This window comes from Scyliorhinus torazame, chromosome 2 (assembly GCF_047496885.1).
Source record: "Scyliorhinus torazame isolate Kashiwa2021f chromosome 2, sScyTor2.1, whole genome shotgun sequence".
NCBI classification, from domain to species: Eukaryota; Metazoa; Chordata; class Chondrichthyes; order Carcharhiniformes; family Scyliorhinidae; genus Scyliorhinus; species Scyliorhinus torazame.
In genome coordinates, this window is record NC_092708.1 from 248,374,004 (window position 1) to 248,392,096 (window position 18,093).

The 18,093-nt window shown below is 42.8% G+C and overlaps 1 protein-coding gene across 8 annotated transcripts in view; it reads left to right on the forward strand.

Moving 5' to 3' along the window:
- The window catches only part of sipa1l1 (signal-induced proliferation-associated 1 like 1), a 586,476-nt gene that overhangs the window by 462,699 nt on the left and 105,684 nt on the right, over positions 1–18,093 (forward strand). For all 8 annotated transcript variants that reach the window (XM_072486108.1, XM_072486095.1, XM_072486090.1 and 5 more), the window contains 3 exons: positions 4,920–5,041; positions 7,305–7,774; positions 17,575–17,805. In XM_072486108.1, the coding sequence (XP_072342209.1) occupies positions 4,920–5,041; positions 7,305–7,774; positions 17,575–17,805 (823 nt within the window). The remainder of the gene's footprint in view (positions 1–4,919; positions 5,042–7,304; positions 7,775–17,574; positions 17,806–18,093) is intronic.

An 18,093-nucleotide genomic window follows, 5' to 3' on the forward strand; every position in this document is an offset into this window, starting at 1 on the left:
GCAAGTGAGGGCGTTTGTGAGGCGGCAGGCGAGGGAATTCCCGCTGCTCCCGGCACAGGGGACTCAGGACAGGGTGATTTCGGGTGTATGGGTTGGAGATGGCAGGGTTACGGCGATCTACCAGGAACTGAAAGAAGAAGGTGGGGCCTCGGTAGAGGAGCTAAAGGGCAAGTGGGAGGAGGAGCTTGGGGAGGAGATAGATGAGGGTCTGTGGGCTGGTGCCATGAGTAGGGTTAATTCTTCCTCTTGTTGCGCCAGGCTCAGCCTAATACAGTTCAAAGTTACCCACAGAGCGCATATGACAGGGGCGAGGTTGAGTAGGTTCTTTGGGGTGGAGGATAGATGTGGGAGGTGCTCGGGAAGCCCAGCGAATCACGTCCACATGTTCTGGTCGTGCCCGGCACTGGATGGGTTTTGGAGGGGTTTCGCGAGGACTATGTCCAAGGTGGTGAAAGTCCAGGTCAAGCCGAGTTGGGGGTTGGCACTATTTGGGGTAACAGATGAGCCGGGAGTGCAGGAGGCGAAAGAGGCTGGTATCCTGGCCTTTGCGTCCCTGGTAGCCCGGTGGAGGATCTTGCTATTATGGAAGGACGCGAAGTCCCCCAGTGTGAAGCCTGGATAAATGACATGGCAGGGTTCATTAAGCTGGAAAGGATAAAGTTTGCCTTACGAGGGTCTGGCAGGGGTTCTTCAGGCGGTGGCAACCGTTCCTAGACTATCTCACGGAGCGTTAGGAGGAGGTGAGCAGCAGCAGCAACCCAAGCGAGGGGGGAGGTCTCTTTCGGGGGGGGGGGGGGAACTCGTGTGGGTGGGGGGGGGCTCCCCTACGGGTACCTTTGAATGTCATATGGGGGGGGTTACTGTATATGGGGAAACCCAATGTATAAGTTTTGTATAATTTTGACTGTTGTGTTTGTGTTTCTTTCCTTTTGTTATGGGGTGGGGGGGTTGTTAAAACTTTTGTTGGAAAATTTGAATAAACATATTTTTTTTTAATTAAAAAAATTGTTACCATCCCTGTAGAGACAAATAATTTTTTTTTTTTAAAAGAAGAATCCCCATGAAGTCAACAAAGAAAAAACAGATGGACAACAAGATGTTACATTTTAAAAACTTTACTATAGCCCACTAAAACCAATATAATTTAAATATTAATTAACAGACGAAAGATAATTCAAGTCGAGGCAAGTTTCTTTTAAATACCTAAAGATGCATCTCCGTCTCAAGCAGTTACAGGCACCCGCATTGCTTTCCGCACTAATGTGGTACCAAATACAAGGTTTTTCCATCTTGGCCTCTACCATGTTGGGTATCTCCTTTCCTACTCTTTTCCCCCTCTGCTCTTCCCCCCCCCCCCCCCCCCCCCCAACCCCCCCAATAGTGTTACCACCAACAAATTGCATATTTACAGACCTATTCTCACTCTGGTTATGGCAGATTTCCAAGAGACTCAGGGCTTTAAATGGTCTCTGGGTTCTGGCAACATCGAAACACCAGCAATTGGCCTTGTCCAATTCACAACCCGGTTCTCTTCTATATTCTGAGACCTGCTTCATCACAAGGATCTGTATGCAAACTGTGAAACTGAAAACTTCCATTCGGAGAGAACCTGGCTTGTGTCTTCTCAGATTAACTTTCAGTGGGTTCTGAACTTGCAAACAGAAGCACAGGCTGAAATCCAATAGCATTACAATTAGATTGCTGTTTCCTCTTTGCCACTTAGCTGTTCATCCCATGGCAACCTCAAGTTTCAAGGGAATTTCTTGGAACACAATGATGTCGTAATCAGAAAACCAATTAACCCCGATCAGGATACTCCCAGTTTGGTACGAAAAGACAATACAGGCTTTCCCAAAACACGACACATCAATAATTATTCCATCACACTGTATACTGCAGGAAGCACACTTGTAGTCCTAGTTTCTTCATTTGATGTCAGTAAGTGAATAATGATACGACCTTGAAGGAAGATCAGTAACTTTTTAGAAAGTAATTTAAATTTCCAGTGAACATCTGAAAGAATTACATCACAAGATTTCACATTTTAAACAAATCTTTACTGTGCAAGAGTTAAACAAAGCAAGTGCTGCTCATATAGCACTATATTTTGTAAACAACTATATCTCAAACATGAACCACTTTTTCCATTCCACTTTTATATGCACCCCTACAGTTTACCGGATCCTGAGGGTTCATTCACTTTGATTCTCCTCAGTGTTCCAGCTATTCTCTGAGGCACAAAATTTAGTGGGATCTTTCCATTAACATCCAGCTAGGCAACCCTCCAGCATTTCACAATGGTGGAGACCCCAGTGCAAGCATGGACATCACTACTTTCTTGGTCACTGACTCAAGTCCGAAAACATCCTTTATTTCTGATGGTCCTTTGCTTCTGGGCGACAACTCTTGACAGATATTTCTCTCTCTCTGCTTCTCTAAGCTCTTGCTTCTGTGTGGAAACATATTTGACCGAAACCCAAAAGAAAGTCCTCCATGACTGTGTGGCAAACTTGGGAAGTCCCAGATAGAGATTCAAGCTAATCATTTGCACTTCCCAACTCTGCCCTATGTTTTGGGAAACCATATGAATAATTTTGATACTCTATGATAACAACTATAAACATCTTGTTTTCACAAAGATTTGGAAAGGGGCTGCCCATTGTTTAATGTTTTCTCACTTCCAACTCCTGTCTCATTAAATAAACACAAGTCACCCTTTGAATGGCATTTACTTGAGGTCCTGAATATAAACTTGTAATCACGGGTTTTCATTCATCTTACATTTAGCAATTCAGTCCCCAATCCCCAAACTAAAAGTTATGCTCCTAAAACATATGAATCATGAACTGAGACATAGATGGAGATATAATTCTACAGTGGGTTGGGGTGTGTGAGATGTGTACGCATTGCAGGGCTGTAAATACAGCAAACATTTAACTTTTTTTTTGCAAATTAAGTTTTTGTTAAGAAAAAAACAGTCCTTTTTGAATTGAAGTCAAAGATTGTTTCAGTTCGCGGAATACATGTGGATACCCCCTCATACTGAGCTATATTGACATGTTTGGTCATTTGAACAGTACCACCTGTTGATTAATTATAGAAGATTTCAACTTCAATCTGGCTGAAAATGGAACTTGAAAGACCTGTAATGTTTACTTTGAAAGTTACACAATTCATTTCAAATTCTTGTTGAATACTGATGATGGTTGTGGTCCTCCAACCAATTGCAATTTCAGATACACAACAAACAATTTTGCAACATTATGCCTACTTTTCCAAAACTATACACGCACACTTTCACAAGGGAAATGCTTATACATTCTACCATTACAGGAAATAATATGTTGGGGTTCCACTGTATCCAAGGGTACAAGGTTAAATGTGAGTGAATAATAGATGGATTTCTTTGGCGATGCAAAATCAGCAGGCATCAGAAACCTTCCAATAGCTCATTCAACCGTGCTTATTCAGTACCCAATATCGTGCCATGTCTGCAGGCAGTTTAGGTATAGCATTTATCTTTATGATTTCTTGGTGGACTGCAGGATGTAGTTGTCAACATACAGCTCTGATTTGCAGAATTGTTATGACGCAGAAGGAGTCCATTTGGCCTATTGTGTCTGCACCGGCTCTCCAAACGAGCCTCATGACCTAGTTCCGTTCCCCTGCCTTTTCCCTGTACCCCAATAACAATTATATCAATGATATCAGTAAGATCTCAACCACGTCCCAAATACACTACAACTGTTCTTTTGTCTTTTAAGAGTTACCATTTTAAATAGATCTGAAAGGGAATGGGTAAGGGTTTGAATGGATTATCTGAAAAGTGTTTGATGCCTGTTGTTTCTCCATCTCCAGAACAAAAATGCACATTCATTAAGTACTCATATTTTATCTCGCAATTGTTATGGGCCAGGGTTTAGAGAACCCCAAAGTGTATCATGGTGTTCACCTGACCCACAACTTTTAATAGATTGTGGTATGGGGAGCACACGGCCCATTCTACAGGTGTGGAACAGAGAAATGGAAAAGTAGTTTAAAAGCAAAACAATGTGTATTCTATGAACTCAAGTTAACCTTTTAAAACACACAGTGAACAGCTTTGCAACCATCAATTCAAATACAACCCCCAAAGAATACAACACAAAGTAATCTTTAATAACTTCCCAAACAACATCCAGAAGACAGAAGAAACACCTTTTAACAGAAGCACATCAGGTTTACATTCACTACTGAAAACATTTATAATTCTGAATTCCCCAAATGATCAAGATATAGTCTTTTGATGGCAGAGAGAACAGCAGTACACCTGCTTGGTCTGGCTTCAGCTCCAACACTGAAAATGAAACGAAAACGCACCCTGCAGCATACAGCCTAAAATGAAAGTAAAAAGCTGACAGACAGCCCAGCTCCACCCACACTCTGACATCACTGATAAACACCCATTTCTTAAAAGTACATTTCTTAAGCACCCATTTCTTAAAGGCACTCTCACATAACACAATCTCATGGGTATAGTGGAGCCCCAATACATTGCCTACTGCAGTGGTAAAAGGTGCATCCATTTCTATTGCAAAGCATTCTTTATGTGTATTTTCTTGGAAAAATAGGCATGATGAGGCTGAAGAATTCCTTTTGTTGTGCTTTTATGTGAAGAAAGTTTGAGCTAATTTCCTGTTCTGAGATTTGCTACACAAAGCTTCTGCAAGTTAGTTGTTTGTGCGATCACAGCCATAAACCGTTTCCAAGATGAATTTAAAATGAACTGTATAAGTTTCAAAGTAGACATTATAGCTCTTCTGGGTTCCATTTTAAGCCAATGTGAAGTCAGTTGAAACCATCTAAGTTTTATCTGGCCTATTTGGAAATAACACAAGAACTCCTCTGTTTTATAAAAAGTATCGAAATTCTACTTTCAGAACCAACCTGGCACATCCCATCCGTATCAAAGGTAACATCTGCACTTCGAGATAGCCCCAACGGGAGGCTGATAAGACAGGATGTGGTAGTCGGTCATGTTTCTCCCAACAAACATGGGCAGGTAAATAAATTAAAATTTGTTGCATAATCGTCTGCACCTACTCTAATTTATAAACACAGTGATTTATTCCTCGCTGTTAATGATCATGATAGCCAGAGCAAAGTCTGAGTGCTTGACATATTCTATCATTAACTTGCAACTTCTAACGAGAGCAAATTACTGCGGATGCTGGAATCTGAAACCAAAGAAAAAATGCTGGAAAATCTCAGCAGGTCTGGCAGCATCTGTAGGGAGAGAAAAGAGCTAACATTTTGTCAAAGCTCTGACAAAGTGTCATCTGGACTCGAAACGTGAGCACTTTTCTCTCCCTACAGATGCTGCCAGACCTGCTGAGATATTCCAGCATTTTCTCTATGGTTTATGATAGATAATCTTATTGAAAATCTTATTCTGGTTTAAGGAGCCTTTGAGTTTAGTGAGGAGCAGTCTTCAAGGGGTTAAATATTTTGAAATTAAATATTTTTTGATTATTTTCAGTTATAATCTCTTATCCTTTCTCACTTTCCCCTCTCCAGTTCCCCCACTAAATGCATGGAGGCATGGATAACTAATATTCCCATGCCCAAATGACATTAAATGTCAAACAAAAACATTTGAGTACATGACTCATAGGTTTCTTAATCAGGCTCCATTGACCTGTGGCAGTTTATGAAAAATTGATGTTTTCACATGTCCATGTAACACTGCTGCATCAGTCATTAAGATATATCTGTGGGAACAATTGTTTAAGCTCACTTCCTTGTGCTACTGAAATAACCCAGTTCGCAATTGTGCAGTCACAACCTTATGCTGTCCACAGGGTAAACATAACATGGCCCTAAAAGATCACATTAAGGCTCTGTGTAGCACATGGCACGTGGCCACTATGTCACCATTTTTCTGTGGAGTATGGTTAATGCACAATTGGTCAGTCGCAGTGGTTTGTGTAGATCAGATACTCGCATTACAAATTCACCAGGGCATCAGGGATTCCCTCATGCCAGAACCCAAGATTTATTGTCATAGAATCAAAGTCGTGGAGTGATTACAGCATGTAAAGAAACCATTCAGCCCCTTGAGTCCATGCCAGGTCTCTGTAGAGCAATCCAGTCAATCCTATTTCCCCCGCCCTATTCCCACAACCCTGAAACTTTAGTTTCCTAAAGTGCTCATCGGGTTTCCTTTTGAAATCATTGCTTGTTTCCACTTGCACCATCCTTGTAGGCAATGCATTCCAGGTTGTTACCATTCGCCGTGTAAAATGTTCACTTAATATAATTTGGACGGGAGGTGTTTTTTTTTCACTGCCAAAACATTCCCTGAATGTTTTAATATACTCTTTAAGTCATTGAAGTGTTAATCGTCAGCATCTAAAGCACATTCTATGCTGATATGTTTTGTTAGTGGTTTCCGGTGACAGCCTGTCCTGGCTATTTGTTCCTCTAGATGAAGTCTTGAGATGATTTTTAGTTGCTAGTCATCTGAACTTTACTCTCTGCTGATGAATTTGAAGTCCCTGTTTCAACAGCTCCTCTACATTGGGCAAGGAAAGTCCATTTGCTTTGGAGGGCAGTTGGTCACAATGCTGAAGTGAGGTTATAGCCATGGTGCACACACTTAATGCACTTTACTGATGAGCAGGAGATGCGGTGCAGTTTGATATCGCAATACATTACTACACTTAAAAACTAAGCAATTGGATTTGCTACCTTTCCATTTCCAGTTCAAAAGCTGGTGAAATGCAGATATTTGAGTGGAGCTGAACCGAGAACAGTGTGTCATGCAACTTACACTTTTCATATCTAGCAACAAACCGTCCCAACTTTCAGCTGTAAACTTGTTATCTGGTGGTAGCAGAGAGGAAGGTATGTATTTGCTGGACTGGGGTTTCTTCCTGCAGATTGCTTCAGGAACACCACTTCTTAGGATGGATCTACACTCCACCAGGGGCCACCAAACCCACCTTTATGTTCAATTGTCACTGAATTGGTTGTCAGCAATGCCACTATGATAGGACCGGCATATCATCATGTTGTATCTAAGTGAGAGAAGGTTTATAATTTGTAATATTTGTTTACAACAAGAATGCAAAAGCCAATTAACAGTTTACAATGTATGACTTTCTTATCAGATTTAAACGTTCTGCAATTAAAAATTTTGCTGTAAGCAGTTTTAGGTGGTGAATGTTTTGATCTGTAAGTTTTATTAATTAAACACTATCTTAAATCATTTAGGACATAAACCCCATGTAATTATGTTTCCTTACCCCCACTTCTCTTCCTAGACCGATGCACAGTATTCGAGTCACTCAAGTAGCAACACACTTTCCAGCAATGCTTCAAGTGCACACAGTGATGAGAAATGGTATGAGACCGGGGACCGCATGGAGTCTGAACTAAATGGATATAACTACATTCAGGGCACATCCGCAGACAGTGGCATCGACACAACCTCTTATGGGCCATGTCATAGCAACATGTTGTCTTCAGGCACCCCAGTTTGCCCAACAAGTTCTTTGAGGTCTGCACCACTGAAAGAAAAGGCAGCTTCTCCTTGGCCTGGCTCTAGTGATGGTAGCATGCATTGCAGCCGATTAGGAGATCGGGCTACTCACAGTTACGAGAGGCGGGGAGCACAATCACCAGCACTGAGCACAGAAAGCAAGTCTTATGGAGGATTGGTACACAGTACATCAAATCTACCAGTTCGAGAAAGCAGTGCATATAGCCTCAGTGATACCTCCTCCCAGTCAAGGTAGTTAATTGTTTTATTTATCTCTTAATAACTATGGGTTTCTCTGTTTTTACTTTTTGGCCACCTCTCCACCTGATCGAGCATGCAAACGTAGTGTGTATAGCCTCAGCAGTAGCTCCTCAACCAACTTGAGCTGGCGCACCCTGTAAAGTGTGCAAATGCAGTTGAGTCTGCTTCCTGGACAGTAGCTGAGAGCAGAACCCAGGATGAGTGCTGCTGACTTGCTCCTTTGAATGACTGGGATTAATAGTGCAGTGAGAATGGGAAATCTGTTCCAGGCTGGGAGTTGCACCAGTGTTGGCAATTGACTCCCTATAATTTTCTTTCCACCACTCCCTTTTGGGAATGGCCTGACCTGTGCTTGGCACCTCTGCACAAAGGCACTACTGAGGCCAGTAGCTAAGCATGTGGGAAATGACCACACATCGTATACTGTGACATAGTGTGTAACAGCTGAATTAGATCACTGCCAGATAATTTATCGATGTAATCCTGCAGTCCCAACAACGAGTGTGCTGAGTTGGAAAATGCAACTTTGTAGCCCTATTTTTAACCCGTGATTTTTGTAAGCACGGGTTTGCAGATTTTACCTTTTATGTATTTAGACACTGAAATTTGCACTTGACAAAATGCTTCACAAAACTGTTGTACTTGAACATGTATACACAGCACAACCATTAGCTGTGAAGGATAAATCAGGAGCAACGATCATGGGGATAACTTTTTTAAACTGTCTCCAACCTTAGCCCAGGAATGCGGAAGATAATTGCATCATCTCATTATTGTCTGCCAGAGAGCAACTAACTCATGTTGGGGCCAAGGAAGAAGGGTAGCTTTTCTGACGTGTAAAGCTCTGTGACACATCCTATTATCCACTAAACCATTCTGAGAACTGTATAAGCTACCAATTTTTTTCCACCTCAAGAAAAAAAATGTTCCATTAAGTTACAGCAGAAAGTATTTGGAAACTTGTAAATAAGACAAAATAAATTTCTCATTGACTGTTAGCATTCCGCTGTATCTGGTATCCTGTTCTGGTGACCAGATGGCAGTGGTTTTAGATCATGATGCTGGAATATCAATTACAATATAGCAGAATAAGTTGAGCCTGAATTTAACCCTTTGTAAAAATTATTTCATGGGATGTGGGTGTCTTTGGCTGGGCCATCCCTAATATCATTGAGGGGGCATTTTGAGAGTCAACCATATTGCTGTGGATCTGGAGCCACATGTAGTCCAGACCAGGTGAGGATGGCAGATTCCCTTCCCTAAAGGACATTAGTGGACCAGATGGGTTTTTACCACAATTGGCAACGGTTTCATGGTCGTCCTTAGACCTTTAATTCCAGATTTTTATTCAATTCAAATTTCACTACCTGCCGTTGTGGGATTCAAACTAGTCCAGTGATAATACCACATCACCACTGCCTCCCCATTTAGAATGCTGGATGTTTTTCACAAATGTTTTTGGGATAGTCAGCTGTTATGTGTATATCAATTTACATTACAATGGTTACTTATTCTGTGAAAACATGTTGCCTGAGTATGTCAATGTGATTTGAATGTGTTTTAAGAATCTGAACCTGAAAAGGAAATTTTTACACGTGCCTAAGTTCCTATTAGCAAGTTAACATCAGAAATTTAGCACCATTACCAGAAATGTATGATACCTCCCCCAGCCACCTTCAAAAGATGGAGGCAGGACAGGGGCACATTGACGGTCGGGGACTTCTACGTGGGGCACAGACTGGCGATACTAGACGAACTGACGAGGAAGTGGAGGCTAGCAAAAGGACAGGAAATGAGACCCCTCCAAATAAAACACTTCCTCCGCAAAGAGACAGTGGGGTACCCCTGGGCCCCAGAAACCACACCACTAGAAGACCTGATAGGCACAAGCAACGAGAAGGGGGGGGCTATGTGGGAAAATATACAGACAGCTACTGGACAGAGCCCGGACTCCACTGGACGAGACCAGACAAAAATGGGAGAACGAACTGCGGACAGAGGTAGGATGGGGACTCTGGAGCGAAGTACTGAGCAGGGTGAATTCCACCTCCTCTTGCGCAAGGCTAAGCCTAATGCAGCTCAAAGTGGTGCACTGAGCGCACCTGACAAGAAGCGTAATGAGCAGGTTCTTCCCGGAGGTGGAGGACAAATGTGAGCGGTGCCAGAGGGGCCCGGCCAACCACACCCACATGTTTTGCGCTTGCACAAAGCTCGCTGGGTTCTGGACAGCCTTCTCCGAGGCAATGTCCAAGATTGTGAGGGTGAAGCCATGCCCAATAGTGGCAATCTTCGGGGTATCGGAGCAGCCAGAGTACACATGGGGAAGTGGCCAATGCCCTCGCTTTCGCTTCCCTAATCGCACGCCTGAGAATCCTGCTCGGCTGGCGGTCGGCAGCACCACCTACAGCTGCAGACTGGCTCGCTGACATTTCGGAATTTCTCCACCTGGGGGTCAGAGGAAGGCTTCCTGGATACATGTGGGCAGTTTGTCGGTCTAGACTACGAGAGATGATTCCATTCTGTCCGGAAAATGAAATAAAAGCATAGCCGAAGCCCGGGAGAGGGGGGTGACACAAGGGGGAGGAACCATAGACCGATCCAGAGAGCAATGAAATGCACGTATGTTGATCCCCAAATTTCTTTCTCTGTCAGTCTGGCCTCAATAAAAGTTGAGATGGATTCGCACGTAAAAAGAAGTTATTTATTTAGCTTGCAAGCTTGAATCATCTTACAGAAACGTAAGAGACATCCAGCCTCTTACACCCCAGAAAACGACTGAACTAAAAGACAAAGGGATCTCTGCAAAATCAATTCAAATGGTATCAAGTTTCACATACTCGATGGACATAGGTCAGCCTATGTCCCTCCTGACCTGTTCGATCTATTCTGATTGGCTCACTTCCAATCCCTTTCTCTGGCCCCTATCAATGCAGCATCACTCTCATAGACACACCTCTTCCTGCTTTTTCCATGCGGTCTCAAACCCCTTTGTCCCTAACTGCCAGAATCAAAGTGGCTTATTTCTACATTACATTAACTAGTATCTCTAAAGTAACTATTTTATATCACATTCGTCATTCCCTCCTTTTATCATTCCATGATAACCGAACTATCCAATCCATAGCTACGGTTCCTCATCTAAAAAGATCTGTCGCTGCATTTCCAATTCCTGTCTTAGCCCCCTTCATCTGCCTCACCCTCATGGATTTTAACAGTTAAATTTTTTTTTCCGGTGATTGGGGCGGTGATCTGATCTAGTGCACCCCGCATTCTACCCATCACACATTTAAGGATGGCCAGGCCCACAAAGATGCAGCCGATAGCTACCACTAGATACATGGCCATATTTATCAACCAGTCCTTCCATCCTCCAAATCCCCAGTTACCCCAAGAGCCAGGATCCTGCATCCCGTCCAAGTGATCCCGTATGCGATCCATAAATTTAGTAATGTTAGCGGTCAAGTCCTGAACACCCATGATACACTTGCCCTGTACTATGGCGCATACCCCACCCTCACGGGCCAGAAGATAGTCAAGAGCATGCCGGTTCTGCATTGCAAACAACCGTAGCTGAGACAACTCCTTGGTTATTGCCCCGAGGGCTCCCAAGGTTTACTACCCGGGTTTTCCTCAGTTTGGCCTTTAACGAACTTAAGTGTATCTCCCGGTAACCTACGTTCTAGCTGTACTTCCCTTCTCACACGCCCCGTCCTCTCTCTAGTCCCTTTCTCTTTCTCATGGTCTCTTCCTACACTCTTCTGACAGCCTGATGTTACCTTTATTGTACCACTTTTAACACATCCAAAATCAAATTTACATGTATTCCAAAAACAAGGCAATGTCCATATAATGTTCCCTTCCCATCGCCGGGACCGGTGCAGCTGCTTCATGACTCCTGCATTCTCCTTAACTTTGATGACCTTCCATGAGTCGATACCATGTCCTCGTATATGGGGGCAGCGAAGAACATCACCTTTGCATAGGTGATGTATCCTTGTAGATTGGTTGGGGCTACACAGATACATAATATTCCCCTTTTCCATGTCCATCGCCAATAACACGCCAAGCGAAGTGAGGCCAAATATCAGACAGACGATGCGTTCCACTCCATCCTGCTCCACACCTGTAAAATAGCACTGGAGAAGGGAGGCAGGTTAGTATCCGACCTTTTACAGTAGTGGAGATGGACTCAATTTACAGTGATGTAGGTGGAACCAAGCACTTCGCCCCTCCACTTTAACTGCTGTGGGGGTGGTAAGGAGAACTTGGAAGGGCCCGTCCCATCGCGGCTCCGACCCCTTCCTAGTCCAATTTTTGACCATGACATAACTACCGGGCTGGACTGAAAGTGAGCTAGGTACTGGGGCAATGGCTGGTGAGCCGCGCGGACTTGGCCATGGAGTTCCTTGAGCACTTGCGTAAGGGCTAGAACATAGGTGGTCATTTCTTCAGTCATCTGATGAAACTGAACCCGTCTGGGAACCTGCAGGCTCCAAGGAGTTCTAAGAGGCCTGCCATAAAGAATCTCGGCGGGAGAGAGCCGGGCTGGTCCCGCAGGTGTAACCCGCAGCTGGAAGAGGGCAACGGGGAGCAACTTAAGCCATGTCAGTCCCGTGTCTGCTCTTAATTTAGCCAATTTAGTTTTGAGGGTCTGATTGTGTCTCTCAACCAACCCGGCCGCCTGCGGTCTGTAAGCACAGTGTAACTGTTGGCGTATGCCCAACTGGGAGCAAAACTCCTTGTTAATTTGTCCAATAAAATGAGGCCCATTATCAGAACTTAACTGAGCTGGTATACCGTACCGGGGAATGATTTCCCTCATCAAGACTTTAACCACAGTAGCAGCTTTACTATAGATAGTCGGATACGCCTCGACCCATCTGCTGAACACATCCACAATGACCAAAACATATTTGTAACATTGACACCTTTCCAACTCAATGTAATCCATTTGGAGCGTCTCAAAGGGACCACTGGGCAACGGGGTTTGCCCCTTCCCACAAGGGATACCTTTTCCGGTGTTATATTGCTGACAAATCAAACACCGATTACTGATACTTTGGGCCAACCCCTGCATTTTAGGGTGCCACCAAGTGTCCAGCAACAAATCACTAGTCCCTCGAGCCCCACAATGAGTTGCAAAGTGTACACATTCAATGACCCATAAAGCCAGCACATCAGACATACAAGTCTGATGTGCAGGCGTGGTCCATAAAGAGGAAACAGAATCATATGTACAACCTAACCGTTTCCACATTTGTTTATCACTCTCAGGAGCGTCCTCCTGTAACCTTATGACGTCTTGGATGGTTGGCATTGGCTTGTCAGAAGCAGACATATTCATAGTAGATCGTTTAGTCTGACTTAACATTTTAGGCACCATCACTTGCTGAATTTGTGCGCGCTGCACGATCTGCTCGTTCATTACCAACGTCAACTGGGGTTGTACCATTCGTGTGGGCAGCGCATTTAATAACGGAAATCTGCGCGGGCATAAGGAGGGCCTGCAGTAGGTCATTAACTAAACCCCGGTGGGATATTTGACCACACATAATCATGTCAGGTTGTTCTGACGAAATGTCACTCAAATCGCCCCTTATTGTGGTAGTTTCCTGAATCAAGGCTAAACAGTCGTGGCCAGGTGCGTCTTCATGGACAGGGGGACCACTAAGAAAACAGGCTGGATTGATAGTGGTACAGTATTTAAATGTCAGACGTGGATTGTTCAAAAGGTATATCTCATACCTATTCTGACGAGCTGCGGTAAGATGCTGACCATTCGCCCCATATCCCTGGCATGGTACTGGTCATGGACCTGACGTGTAATATGAGGGCTTACCGAAGCTGACTGTGGCCATAAATGTGGTGATATTGTAACAAAATCGGCTGTACCTTCTTTTCCCGTGACTGTGGCTGTAACCTTGACTGGCCATTCGGTCTCAAGTAATGGCCGGTATTTGTCCTCCAACTCCCTGTTTCGTCCAGTTCTGTCATAGGCCAGGGTAACGTGATGCAGTGACTGTTCAACGTCTAATGTCCACCACTGGGGGGTGATAGAAATATAGCACTGTTGTCTCATCCTCCTCTTCGCTGATCCACCCACCCAAAGTCACTATATTGGAGCTCCTGCTGGTAAACTACCATTTCTGCCGCTTGTTGGGGTCGCAGATCATCCTTTTTCATTACATACTCAGTCTTAACCTTTGTAACTGAGCCTCCTTCTTGGCCTACACCCTCCTTCCAGTAAAATCTGACTGCCCTTGCCATCTGGGAAGGGTCGTTCTCTGTCCAATTCATGTTATTACATTTCACAGCAGTAACCACAGAAGGTGGTAGGCAATGCATTAACATAGCACAGTATTGAGGGGAATTCTGACCATTTTGATACAGCAAATCGCCTGACTGCCCCCGGTAGATTTCATTAAAACGCTCCAGACATTCCTCTGGCTCTTCAATCTTCCTAGGTTTTAGGTCTAAGATAACAGAAAGATTTATGGGCCTTTGAAATGTGCTATTCAACGCATTCAAGATCTGTGTCCTTCTTTTCTCTATTTGCTCTCTTTTTTTTAAAACTTAAAAATGTTTGAAAATTCAAATTGAATTACTGCAACTTGCAAGCTTAGCTCTGATCTCAACTCAGAACTAAATTTACAATTTGCTTAACACAAACTTGTATAACATTTACAACTTAATTATTTCTTTATCTTAACAATTTTTCTTTTAACAAGTTTTTTTTTCTTTTACATACACATAAGTATTAGCAAAATCAACTATCATCTCCAGATTGACACTTTTTAAAATGGTGTCCATGATCTTCTTTAAGTTTCTATTAATCGCCAGATAAAATGAGATAAACCTTATTTCAAGTAAGTAAAACTTAAGATTCTGGCAATTTCAATCAATTGCTTTCGAAAATAATAACTTTTATCAAAGAGGTGGAGAAACCCACTGGTTTCCTTTAATTAATTCAAAACGTAACTTTGCTGGTGTTCACTGACTCAAAGGAAAGGTATCCGATTACACTACGGCTGCTGCTGTTATCTCAAAGCCTGAGTGAGAAGCACTGTCTGTTTTCAACTCCGCCTGCTGCTGTTAACCCTTTGAGAGACTTCTGCTTCAACCAATATGCAGCATTCCTCACAATCTCAACTAGACCTCGGAACTTTACAGTCCAAGGAGACAATTTTAGCTTAATCAACTATATATTTAAAACACTCACACATAGAGTTGAACCATCTTCAGATTTAAAAACAGTTATACTGAACTGAACCTCCATCTATTGAAGTCCCATCAGCCCCTGAACCCATATAATAGACTGAACCTTCATTAATGAAGTCACATCAGCCTCTGAACCCTTATAATAGACTGAACCTTCATTAATGAAGTCCCATCAGCCTCTGAACCCTTATAATAGACTGAACCTTCATTAATGAAGTCCCATCAGCCTCTGAACCCTTATAATAGACTGAACCTTCATTAATGAAGTCCCATCAGCCCAAAACCCTAACCCAAGCCGAAACAACAATATGAAATCCCATCAATTAAAGTGCTAATCCCCAGACTGACCTGTGATTTCGTCGAGGCGGTCTTTCTGTGCCAACCGCGAGTGACCAGACTAATCAGACGATAAGAAGAGGGGAACAATCAATGCGCGGTCGTTTTCCAGTTCTACATTGAGGGCACTTTGTTCCCCATCCTCCTGTTCATAATCAGTCTAATTCTGATTTCGCAGTTGGATCAGGATCGCCCTGAGAAATCCCGGTTTTCGGCACCAAATGTTGATCCCCAAATTTCTTTCTCTTGTCAGTCTGGCCTCAATAAAAGTTGAGATGGATTCGCACGTAAAAAGAAGTTATTTATTTAGCTTGCAAGCTTGAATCATCTTACAGAAACGTAAGAGACATCCAGCCTCTTACACCCCAGAAAACGACTGAACTAAAAGACAAAGGGATCTCTGCAAAATCAATTCAAATGGTATCAAGTTTCACATACTCGACGGACATAGGTCAGCCTATGTCCCTCCTGACCTGTTCGATCTATTCTGATTGGCTCACTTCCAATCCCTTTCTCTGGCCCCTATCAATGCAGCATCACTCTCATAGACACACCTCTTCCTGCTTTTTCCATGCGGTCTCAAACCCCTTTGTCCCTAACTGCCAGAATTAAAGTGGCTTATTTCTACATTACATTAACTAGTATCTCTAAAGTAACTATTTTATATCACATTCGTCACGTAGGGTCAGTTAAATGAAGGACAAACTAAACCTCTCTGTCTAATATAATAAAGGAAATTAGCGCGGGTGAGAAAAATATGATGTGTATATATACAACTGTTTATAAATATGGGAAATGCCAATAAAAAGATTTATAAAAAAAAAAGAAATGTATGATACCCTGTGGCTATATTAAACCTTCAGGATAATTTTGGTGAGAATGATTTTCCATGAAGGGGTGTTATTTATATAGCGTGCACCATAGAAAGCATCCTATCAGGCTGCATCACAGCCTGGTATGGCAACTGCTCGGCCCAGGACCGCAAGAAACTTCAGAGAGTCGTGAACACCGCCCAGTCCATCACATGAACCTGCCTCCCATCCATTGATTCCATCTACACCTCCCGCTGCCTGGGGAAAGCGGGCAATATAATCAAAGATCCCTCCCACCCGGCTTACTCACTCTTCCAACTTCTTCCATCGGGCAGGAGATACAGAAGTCTGAGAACACTCACGAACAGACTCAAAAACAGCTTCTTCCCCACTGTCACCAGACTCCTAAATGACCCTCTTATGGACTGATTTCATTAACACTACACCCTGTATGCTTCATCTGATGCCAGTGCTTATGTAGTTACATTGTATATGTTGTGTTGCCCTATTATGTATTTTCTTTTATTCACTTTTCTTCTCATGTACTTAATGATCTGTTGAGCTGTACACGTGACAATAAACAAATCCAATCCAATCCAATCCAAGTCCCACTTACCCATTATTCTTGTCTTCGTTGGCTTAGGTCATTCCTGATCCCCAACCCCTCAAATTTAATTAATCACACACATATCCCATTATCAGCTGCCACCTCCCCCTTTCTACTCCAACCTTGTAACTTGTGGCAAGAACTTTTCAGTCCTCTGATCCTGGCGTCTTCTGAATCTTTCTTCCTCTCTCTATCTCTTTCCCCCCACCCCAAACTCTGGAATTAACCTACACTCTTCTGTGTCCCATCTCTCTTTTTTAAAAAGCTTTGACCAAGTGGTATCTTTTTCTTTGGTGAGATTTATTAGTAGTGCAATCATTGGTATATCAATTTATTTGTATATTGCAAAAGAACAACATGCTCTTTTTACACTGATACAAATCTAAAGGTTTGATGAGCAAATAGATTCCTTCCCCAGGCCCTACAGTATTTAACTAACTGTTTGAGGAAGAATTGTTGGACAGTTGAAGATGACTAGTTGAACCTTTGTTCCTGTCCATCCAAACAAATCGGTGGAGAAGATGGGAGATATATTTCTCCCCTGTTCACCTAACAACTTGCACCTTTATCTGCTCATCATGTAGATCATTTAAGTGCTATATTAATGTCAAGCCAACAAAGATGCAAATGATCAGTGATTATGTAATGCAGCCCACTTTTATGAAATCAGTTATCTGTTTTAACAAGAGGAAGATTATAATTTAAAGTTGATATTTTCATCCTTTAATTTGGTGCAACAACATTGACAATGAAACGTGAGTTCTTTGTTGGTTTAAGTCGCATACTCTCTGTAACAAGTTATTTCATTTTCCCTCTAGTACTCTGAGTTCAAGACATTCCATAAGCCCAGTAGTCTTCACACGCAGTAAGAGTTCACCTCATGATGAGATTCGTCCAACTTCTTCACCACAGCCTTCACTCCACTCATCCTCGGCATCTGGACCCAGGACGTTTTACCCTCGTCAAGGAGCTACCAGCAAATACCTAATAGGTTGGAAAAAGCCAGAAGGGACTACCATTAACTCTGTTGGATTTGTGGATACAAGAAAGTAAGAATCAAAATCTTCTGCTAATTCCCTGAAATGTTTTTGTTTCTCCTAACCCGTAGTGTGTAACCGGGTTACACTTTGCATAAACTACAAGACTAACAGTTATTGGAATCCTTCTCCCCATCCTTATCGTAGAACAATAGGCCAAATAATATAATTCACCTCTCTTCTGCTAATCTCATTAAAAAATAATTCTGATATTGGCAAAGGAGTAGCATAGTTGATATATGTTCTGAAACCAATACAGTATATCTGTGCCCTGCTTGCTCTTGGGGCAGGAAGGAATAA